The sequence below is a fragment of the Dendronephthya gigantea genome, unplaced genomic scaffold, assembly GCF_004324835.1.
Source record: "Dendronephthya gigantea isolate DGI-Jeju-01 unplaced genomic scaffold, DenGig_1.0 000039F, whole genome shotgun sequence".
NCBI lineage: Eukaryota > Metazoa > Cnidaria > Anthozoa > Malacalcyonacea > Nephtheidae > Dendronephthya > Dendronephthya gigantea.
Genome location: NW_021163049.1, coordinates 1,530,424 through 1,541,276, shown reverse-complemented (window position 1 = coordinate 1,541,276; position 10,853 = coordinate 1,530,424). Strand labels below are relative to the sequence as shown.

The following is a 10,853-nucleotide window of genomic DNA, read 5'->3' as shown; positions in this document are numbered from 1 at the left end:
GTTGATCCTGTTCGTCATCGCTTTCATCACTGTTTCATCAGTTCCATATGTTTCATCTGTCTGTGCAGCATGGACCATTCTGTTTCAATAGAATGCCCAAATACATTGTCTCTAGCAAAATCTGTCTGAAGAAATGAAGCATATGTGTTAATAAACATATCATCAGTTTCCTCCATATCCCATGCATTTGATGACTTACTTCCCATGGTTTAAACTTAATGAGTTGATACTTGCAGTATTTCCAAAGGTAGGGCTGCCAGGATTGGCTGTAACCTTTGGAAATGTCCTGACAATGTAAGGATTCACTCGTTTTGTCAACTCACCTCTGACTTTTGTGAACTGAGATGCATACTGCATCAAATTCAACTGAGATAACCCCTTGTACCTACTCTCCACTTTTGTCGCTCTCATAATCTTGAAGAACAGAATTCTGAAGTACTTCCTCTTGTGGATTTCTGCATCAAGATCACTTTTCTGCTGTTTTCTAAAGAAACAGTAACAAAACTATATGTACAGCCTACCAAAGGCAAAGTGAGTAACGTATGGGCAGTCTCCTGAGCAGCCATGTCTCTATCACCAGCAACTTGGATCATTGCTTTCTTGATTGCAGAAGACACTTGGTCATCATTCTGTAATGAAGACACAGACAACTTCAGTATATCAGAAGCCGATTTTGATCGTGGTTCTCCTTTTGCTGCATACTTGGCCATATATCTTGCACATGCCTTTTCATCCACAATTACCTGTAAATCCACATTGGCCCGCCAATTTTCAAGCATGACCCTGTCGTGCGAATTCAATCTTTCATCGTTTCTCTTGGTTTGCAACTCTGAGTGTACAGATTTTTTTTCTCACCTTGAACTCATAAATCAGCGCAGTCTCCTCTTGTAATGGTTTTGAACCCAAATCTGCACTCTGCAGGAGGTCAACCTCTTCTTTTTCAGGCAGTAGGCTGGACTGCATCTTGTGTGCCTCTCTGCTGAATTTACTAACCTGTGATAATCGTCGTCACGATTATTCACGATTATCAACTGATGTGGCTTTCACAGCAGAAGGGTGTGGATCTGGTACTCTCCAGTTCTCATCAGGCAGATCTTCATTGACTGTGGTCACAAGCCAGTAAAAGGGATAAAAAGTTACAAATTGGTTAATACCTAATTTGTATATTTTTTTCATAATTGCTGTTTACACTCCCAATTCCTTAACAATAGGAATTAGCAATTCCTGAAGAAAATATACGGAATTTTGTTTTTTTTGTGAATGTATGTGGAAGCTGTATTTTTAGATATTTGCAACATTGTGGCATTTGTATTATTAGTACGCTATTTAAACTATTAAATATATACAGTAGGCTAAAAGTCTGGGAAAAAGTCTTGGACACAATCTGTGCAATTTATATGCATGTGAGTGTAATTTAAACATACAATTTAAATATTCACCTGATTAGCTTTCTTTCCGCATCTTGACCCTCTCTGACAATATCCTGGCAAGAGAATTCAAAATCGTCAGGGACATTTCATTTTCTTTCTCTTTCTCAAGCACTGCTTGACATGCACGTTTACGTAATAACCGGATATCTGGGTCATTCTTTAATTTAGCACATCCATGAGCATGTATACTACCTCTGGCCTGATATTCAAACCTATACCAAAACCATTCAGCACCCAAGACACCTTGAAGCCAATGTTTGATAAACTCCTGTAGCCTTTGCATGAAGAACCAATCTGTCATGTGTGGATTGTCTATCACTGCTTGTGCTCTTTCTGTTCTTGATGCACCCTCATTACTTTGCAACAGTCTTTGCAAGTCTGGCCAATGGCTATCAGCTGCACTAAAAGTAAAGAAAAAGGTAGGGCAAACTTTTTGTTCAATCAGGGCCAAGAGTTCTTGTAGTCTCTGATACCAATACTGATTTGTTCCTTGAATTTTTGAAACATAACGTTGCAAACGATTTACCATTTGATTTGCACTCATCGAGTTTACCATTGTCTTCAGCTCCTCCATAGTCATGTTAGCATCTGCTGGATGTTGCCGCAAGTAAATGTTAGCTTGTGACAACAACTGATGTCTCTGCTTCATATTCAATGCCCAGTATGGAAACCGGGGATGTGAGGCAAACCTCCATTCAAACTTACCATTTGGCAGCCTCTCTGCAAACTTCATCAGGTGTTTGAATGCCTCTGCCAAACTTACCTCATGTTGTTTGACTCTGTTTGTTGGGTCACCTTTCCCATGGGGAAATAGTGTGGGAAATGCCATGCTTGCCAAACCATCTGTTTTAAACTCATTAACAGCATTACCTTCAGTTGAGGGCCAGTCCAAAGGGTCAACCTCATTCACTGCATCTTGAATAGCTGCACCATCCTTTCTTTGTCTTTGCCGCATAGGAATAAATGATGTACTGCCATTTCCTAAAACTAATTCTTCAACTGTTGCATTAGCACTCATTACAGGTTCTTGTGGGGGGCCCTCATTTTCAACATGAACTGGAAGTTCATTGTCATCAAAAATATACCTTAGCTCTTCAGGGACACCATTTTCAGGTAGACTTTGGATAATATCCCTGTCAATCTCAATATCTTTGAAAAATGGATTGTTTGTTTTCAACCACAATATAGCTTCAAGCACCCTGTGTCGACGAACTGTAAAATCTTTATGTGTTTCATCAGCACCCTGCCTTCGCACAATCATAACAGGCAAGTCAGCCACTTGTGCAGGCAACCTATTCAAAAAACTTTGAATATCCTGTGGTAAGTTTAGCACATGACCTTTGTAGCCCCTTTGCCCACCGTGTTTTCTGTAGACTTGCATGATGGGGCGAACCCTTGAAATCGGCGTTTCCTCTGCCTGTGTCAGGCCTCTCGGTTGCTCTGGAACAGTACCTGGGTCCATGTCATTGCCGGCGCTGAGATTCTTTGGTGACTTCTTGTCTCTTTGACACCGGTAACAAACATAAGGATCTGCCGCCAAGTTTTGCTTTGTCGGCCAAGTCTCTTTACAAATTGTGCACTGCCGATGCTCTAAATGCTCTTGATCTAAATGAAAACTGTGCATTTCATTTCGTACAAACTCCTGCTCATGCAAGGGGTTGTCAACATTTTGCCAACCACCTTCAGGCAAATATTGGTCTGAACTACAGCTACTTACAGCATTTGTACTTTCTTCATCACACATTCTTACCCGATTGTTTTCTGACTGTATCTCCTGAGGTTTCGACCTTGTCTCGTATGATTTTTTCGAATGTTTCCTCATATTCTCAAGTCTTTCTACTCGTTTTTGGACACTTTAATGTTGCCTTCTCTCTCTTGCATTTGCTCTTTTTTCTTCCCTTTGCATCTCACTTGCTTCACTTGTACTTGCTTCCTTTCTCCGTTTATAAGCAGCCCTACGCTTTGCCAAACAACTTTCTCTTTGCTCTGGCGTTTGTTGTTGTAAAAGTTGCCGTTCTTTCCCTCTTTGCATCTCAATTTCCTTGCTTGTACTTGCTTCACTACTCCGTTTATAGGCATCTCGTCGTTTTGCCAAACGACTTTCTCTTTGCTCTGGCGTTTGTTGTTGTAAATGTTGCCGTTCTTTTCCTCTTTTCGTCTCAATTTCTTCGCTAGTATTTGCTTCGGTCCTGCGTTTATAAGCGGCCCTGCGTTTCGCTAAACGACATTCCTTTTGTTTCGGGGTTTCCTGATGAGATTTTTGTCGTCTTTTTTCTTTCTGTTTTCCTCTTTTATCGCTTGTACTTACCTCAATACTTCTCTTGTACGCAGCCCTTTGCTTTTCTAACCGACACTGCTTTTCCTCTGGCGTTTCTGCATCCAACAGGGCTTGGTTGTTTATCCTTCTTCTTGCCAGCCTTTCATCATCATTACCTGCATCTTTTTTCCCATCTTTTAGCTTTTCACTTACCCTATTCGCCATCTTCCAAATGAAAATTTTCTCGTTTGTTAAGAGTGTTTGTTTTTTTCTTTTAAAAATGCTGTATTCAGCAGAGTTGATTTGATACGAAATGTCTTTTTTAAAAAAATTTTTTAAAGACAGTTAAATCTCTGACGTTTTAGTTTTAATCCAAACTGTTCATCTTAGCCAATCAGCGAGTTACTAATTACCAGTACTTTACTTGCTTACATTCCGCGCATGCGCACAAGTACCATGACCATTGAACGTCCACGGTCCACGACATAGAATTTGAGCAACTTTGGATTCCGCTATGTTCTGTCACAATACCCGGGTGTAATAAATCTCCCAGCGGAATTAGTACCCTCGCACAGCGCTTCGCGCCGGCTTGGGGACAAGACGCCATCTTTTATACTATTTACTTTTGGCCCAGGCCCCTACCGCATGGCATGGCACATTGTCCTATGACAACAATGAATACTATTTGTAGCATATAAGCATATATACAGCTTGTAATAAGAGTGGACTTTACACATTTTCAAAACTACCCAACCTGTCATCAAAACTTTGACTTGAAATGTATTCTATTTTTAGTTTTACTACAACACAAAGGCTAAAAATAGCCAACCCACAGTAAACCAGTGTAGGTCTGACAATCCAATCCTTGTAGGGACCAAGTCAATCATATTAAATATTTATAGCAGTGTGTTATATAGTAATTGTTGACAATGTGCGCAACCTCTATTCTTTAAGGTCCTGTTATACACTATGCCAGATTCACGTGTCATGTTTACTTCTAGGGAGCAACAGTTAGTAATAGTAGCAAATACTTATTAGTTTGATAGATTTTGTAGATTTATTTCGATCTATGACAGTGAAATTTAATAGCTACAAAATTTGACCACTCTGGAAGCAATTTGGTATGGTGTAAACATTCGCGCGTCTTCTCGCACATTTTCATTACGACAAGTCAGGAAAAATCGCCTTCTCCAGGAAAAAATTCCTTTAAATTACTACGGTTCCTAATAAATACATTATGAGGGGATAGCGCTATCCATCGGATAGTGATTTTTTCAGTTGCTTCAAAATTGCCAGTTCTTTGCTATAACTTTGATTAAACCTTATTATCACTAAATCGACGATCCTCTTTAACAATAGTTGCTTACAAATTTTTTTTGCTCGGTATAATAAATGCTGAGCTTGCCCGTACACTGCCAAATTTATTTCCGTACTGCATCGGATGTCCAGGCTTCATAGTTCACATAATAGGTGTCTATATATATATAAACAACCACACCATTGTTTCTTCCCAGCTCTCTGAAATTCCAAATTATATCTGTGTCCTACTGAATGCTCGTAATGCATAACACAAATCTATAAATTGCGTAGAATCAGAAGAATTTACTCCATTTTCGCGACACAAATGCTAGAAGCAACCCTCTGTCGCTTCTTGTGTTTTCCATCGTGAAATGTGAATATTGATCAAGGCCTGATAGCTCATGCGCATTTGCAATGTTCTAAAAAATAGGGTTTTCCGGGGAAAAATTTTAAACAAAACTATTTACCACAGAGGAGCAATGTCGTAAAATTCACAGGAACAACATATTCTTCATATCAATTCTTTTCTATGAACTAGACAAAAAGGCCTAAGAATTGTTAAATAAGAAAATAAAAAATGATTGCAAAATGATCTTCTAACCAGGCACATAAAATCGCTATAAAAACATATCTACAGGGTGTATAAAAAAAAAGGAGACCTTTAGAAATCAAGCTATTGTTAAAATTTGAATGCTTTTTCAATTGCATTTGCACATATGCTAAACCGTAGTGCGTGAAATATTGATGGCATGCATGCATACATTAGAAAAAGGAGACCTTTAGAAAATGAATTGACGTTTGTACACAAGATTGTCTGCTCCTGGGAATTTGAAAATAACTTTAATAGCATAAGGAAAAATAATGACCCAAAGATATTCAAATGACTAAGAACAAACGACTAAGCACAAAAGCAATAACAGTATGCGTGGTAAATTGCTTTAGCTGTTCCTTCAAAACATGAACAAATCATTTGTTCATTAATTTTTAACACTGCGTGCGAGCATTAGGGCTGTTCACATGAGTTAGAATTGACTTTGAATCCGGAATGGCTCAGCATCCCATTTTACAAACTCTGCCTATTAAAATGTTTACATGAGTCAGGAATGAATTACAACTTGATCTGACACAGATTCACTTGACATTTCGATCCGGATTGAAAATTACTGATAAATTGAACATCAAAAGAACTGAATGTCATGGACCATGACCTCCAACGTGGCCTCCACTTCTCTCAACACAAACTACCGTACGCTTGTGCATATCGCGAACCGCTTTTCTGATGACGGCAGGCTGGGTATAAGTTAAGACTACAAAAACTCTTTGCTCCGAAGTCAGTTGAACCATTTTTGTTCTGGTAGTGTGCTTAGTCATTTGAATATTTTTTGATGAAAGTTATTTTAATAATCATTCCCGGTTCAGCATATGTGCAAATGCAATTGAAAAGGCATTCAAATTTTAACAATAGCTTGATTTCTAAAGGTCTCCTTTTTTTTGATACACCCTGTAGTTCGCCCGCAAAGTTTCACAGAAACTAAAATATGGTTTTGATCCTTCACTTTAGTAAATAAATAATACAAAGATTGCAATTTTGTCCTTAAAGGAATTAATTTAAACAAGACGCCTACTAGGCATTATATGATCGCGTCGTTCACAGCGGCGTAGCCAGCCCAACTATGCAAATTTCAACACGATCTCCAAATGAGATTCGTGATTATCATGAAATGTTAAATTCAAATGAATTCGTGATAACCATGAATGCCATGCATGCGCAGATGACATCGAATTTAAACAGTTGTACGCAGACAGAACTGCGCAACTGTGAGCAAACATGGCGGAATGTTCCAGCGACTCATCCAGTGGTAGATACATGAATAATTCATAAGAAATTTATAGACTTGTCGCCAAATTTTGTAATCATCTCGTAGTCAATATCAATAATTGACTATACGATATTGTGAGGAACGGCGGCGTTTATTAACTATTAAAGAGGAGTGAGCGAACTATAAAAGTCCGCTTTATTATTAAAGGCAAATGAGGAAAATTCTAACTTCTAAGCTTTACAGGATTAAATGTTTGAAGGACTAACAGTCCTTAACAATGAATTACTTCGGCAGAAGCGAGTTAGCGTACAAGCTAGCGAGCGAGGCAGAAAGATTTAGTTATTAATTAGTTTGTCTAGCTAGCAAAGTTATAATTCTTGTCTTGTGAAAATTGTGTATCATCGCGTTTAGCTTAAACCGGGGATATTATAGCAGCAAGCAAACTAAATGTTTTTTTACCTTAATACAAAGATACTGTTTACAACTACATATTCAATGCATAATATTCAAGTTGACTCATTCAAGAGAGATGTAAGAGTGTAATTTAAGCTAAACGGGCTTGATACAACTGGCCCCAGGGTGATTGTATTCATTTTAATGCCCGGTTTACATGTCAACGTTTTTGTGATCACAGTTGCAACTTTGCATTGTTAAATCCAAAGTTTACTTGAAATACAGTGTTCCAGTTCCCTCCTTTGAAAACTTAGGATTTTGTTGTTTAAAAATTCCAACTGTAATCACAGAAATTGAAAATGTACAACTCAGTGAAGCAATTGCTCTCATTGTTCACATATTCAAATTATCACAATGTGTGTCATCAAGATTGTAACAACCTTGTAACAAATCTGTTACAAAAAACTTGTTGCTACAAGTTATGCAAATTTTTATGTGTTGCAGCTAGACTAACAGGTACCTAACCTATTTGAATGCTCTGCTTGACTCCTAAACATTTGTGTGCCGTAATAGTTGGCTGGCTGTCTTTGTTCTAGTTTGAATGTTCTGTATATGGAAAAAGAGTAGAGTATATGAATGTTTGAAAAGTAGGAGTTGGACTTTGTTTGTTATTTTTTTATAGATAAAGGTAAAAGAACAGCAAACAGACCCCTCTCAAAGAAGGTTTAATTGTATTCTTCTTGTTTTCCTTACACTAATTAACATATACCCAGAGAATAGTAATACATGCCCATTTAACAATGGGAACACCAATCAATAACAACCCTGCAAGAGAGCAGATATAATATGAATAGCTTATTTTAGATCTTGCTAAGAGCATTAAGTATTAAGTTAGATGTGTGAGAACCCATGCTATAAATCAGATGTCCCAGAAACCCACGTCATATAAACTTACAGTAAACTGATGCAGAGAAATTTTAAATTTAATTTTAGATATGCTCTGAATGTGGTGTCTCACAACCTGTAGCAAAGAGAACATGTTTGGAATGTGGTAATGTTTTTAGAAAAAAAATAAAGATTAGTGCTGAAAAAATTAAGAAGAAAGGGAAAACAAATCCAACGGATCAAAAAGACATGATGCATGCACGGGTAAGCTGAAAGAAATGTTTGAGGATGTAAAAATATAAAAATTAAGTCATTATATTTCTGAAATATAAAGTTAATACTTCAAATTGTTCGTCTCTTTCAAGGCACGTATATTACACGAACGGCATCAGTGTGATATTGTCATTCTTACCCACAAGAAGCATGGGCTGGGTTACACCATCTCTACCTATGGAACAGAAGGATTGGCAGAGATGTTTATTGGGAGAACCTCTTCAGATCGATCTGAAGAAGGACATGCCATTGTGGCACTTTTTGAGCGATTTATGACAGGTAAAATGTGAAATTAAAACCCTAATAAAAAATAACATGTATTTATTTCATGCAGTTTACCAGCCTTGGTAACAATGTTTATTAAATCGTGTTAGGTAATAATAGAATCCTATTGAAGATATGAACTTCAATATATTATATTAATATATTAATATATATATAATATATTATATATAATATACAATATATTATACACCTATGTATGTCCGTGTGTTGAGGCAGGGATAAGTTGATTGTGCCATTGCAATATCGGTTAAATTTGCATAGTTCAATTTGCATAGTGCACTGTCACAATTTTATTGATAGAGTATATCATACTTATTAATTATAATAACTTGTAGGTACACCACGTAAGTAACCCAGGAAGGAAAGAAAATGTTGGGTCTAAAAATCTCTCTCTCTCTAATAACTCTCATAGAGTTTCATCTCTCTCTCTAATAACTTTGCGGGGGTGGGGACATGCGGTGGAAAAACATTTACAAATTTATCGTTTTACCATTTATTTAACATATCCCATTTAAGAAGACAGTGGTGTACCTACAAGTTATTATAATTACTAAAGTCGCCATGCAATCATACAAGAAAATTATTATATCATACTTGTCTCTTAATTTAGTGCAAAGAAACAAACAAAAGCAACAGCAAGAAGAAGAACAGCAGCAGCAGCAACAACAACAGCTGCAAAAACAACAGCAGCAGCAACAACAACAAAACCAGCAAGCAAAAGAACAACAGCAGCATCAAGAGAAACAACATCAGCAACAGCAACAACAACATCCTCAACAACAGCAGCAGCAGCAACAAAAAAAACAACAGCATCATGAACAACAGCACCAACAAGTAGAAGAACAACAGCAGCAGCAACAACAACAAGACCAACAAGCAAAAGAACAACAACAGCAGCAGCAACAAGAGAAACAACAGCAGCAACAACAACAACATCCTAAACAACAGCAGCAGCAACCAAAACAACAACAGCATCAACAACAACAACAACCTTCAAAAAGATGCTTAAAACTATCAGTTCCAAATGAAGGTTACATTCCAAAACATGGTAAGCTTTCCTTCTAGGAAACATGATTGCTCATCCTTTTTTTCGAAAGGAATTTCTAATTTTTTATTCTAAAAATTATTATGTAGGAGACAATGTTCTTGTCGTCGGAAAAGAGAATGGGAAAACAGAGCTCTTTGGACATGCGACTGTATTTCCTGGAAGGGAACTTCATTCTTGTTCCATAAGAGACGATTCGTCCAAAATATCATTTTTAGCACTGACTGCAAAAACCAGGACATCATTTTATCCAGATAAATATGGAGAAAACAGCCTTGCCGTAGGGCAGCTATATGAATGGCCAAACACTTATCTTTTTCCAATTAACCGAACTAATTAACAAAAAAAAGAATGCCAATTCGATATTATCACGCCACCTTTTTTATTAATATGCACCTCCCCAATTATCGCGTCTTGTTTTGGCCCTGGGCATTTTTTTGCTAGTACAGGCTGGGAAGAGACTAGAGAGCGCAAAAATTGAACTTTCTATGTATAATCTTATACAGGGACGGCGGAATATAAATAATAAGAGGGAGCTGATATTCAAATATTCGTGTTCACAGACAGCAATGGAGTGTAATACTAGTGTTAACCACCAATAGACCTATTGCATTATAGACTACTTTTTGATCTATGCATGAAAATGCAATCAAATTACCACAGCTGAAAAAAGCGTACTAAAAATAAAATTGGTAGCAAAACTTTGCAAAGCCATACTTTCCGCATTTTACAATTCGCAACCAAATTTGGAATTTCCATAATTTAATTGCATTTTCATACATTCATAGAGAACTAGTCTATAATGCAAAAGGTATATTATCTCTTAGATCTTTTACGGTTATAAAAATGGTCCCCAAAAATGGCGGATTTGCAGTTAATTACAACACTTATTTAATAAACGGTCTTTTTTATAGAGAGATAGAGAGTCACGTTAATATTATATACAATATGTTGATGGTTTCATGTAAGCTGGAGCTTCCTTATAGATTTCATGGCATTTTTGGCAGAAAAAGAAGTCATAGCAAATGTGCGATAGAATTGGCCAATTTTTACATTTTTGACATTCAAATGTATCCACATTGCAGGATTGTTTACAGAAGAGGAAAACAGACTCATCCAAACATGGGCATTCACATTTTCTATTTTTTTTCTTACATGCCAAGCAT

The 10,853-nt window shown here is 37.1% G+C and overlaps 3 protein-coding genes across 3 annotated transcripts; 1 reads left to right on the top strand and 2 right to left on the bottom strand.

The window, feature by feature from the left end:
- Positions 1 to 1,443: 1,443 nt before the first annotated feature.
- On the bottom strand, positions 1,444 to 2,691 carry LOC114526576. Its single transcript, XM_028548175.1, has one exon. The coding sequence runs from the start codon at positions 2,689 to 2,691 to the stop codon at positions 1,444 to 1,446; it is 1,248 nt and encodes a 415-aa protein (XP_028403976.1).
- A 594-nt stretch (positions 2,692 to 3,285) lies between these two features.
- Positions 3,286 to 3,912, bottom strand: LOC114526575 (octapeptide-repeat protein T2-like). The gene has a single exon (XM_028548174.1). The coding sequence runs from the start codon at positions 3,910 to 3,912 to the stop codon at positions 3,286 to 3,288; it is 627 nt and encodes a 208-aa protein (XP_028403975.1).
- A 2,902-nt stretch (positions 3,913 to 6,814) lies between these two features.
- Positions 6,815 to 9,480, top strand: LOC114526574. Its single transcript, XM_028548173.1, has 7 exons — positions 6,815 to 6,845; positions 7,629 to 7,715; positions 7,882 to 7,922; positions 8,193 to 8,348; positions 8,450 to 8,636; positions 9,253 to 9,301; positions 9,453 to 9,480. The coding sequence occupies exons 1-7, from the start codon at positions 6,815 to 6,817 to the stop codon at positions 9,478 to 9,480; spliced, it is 579 nt and encodes a 192-aa protein (XP_028403974.1).
- The last annotated feature ends 1,373 nt before the right edge of the window (positions 9,481 to 10,853 follow it).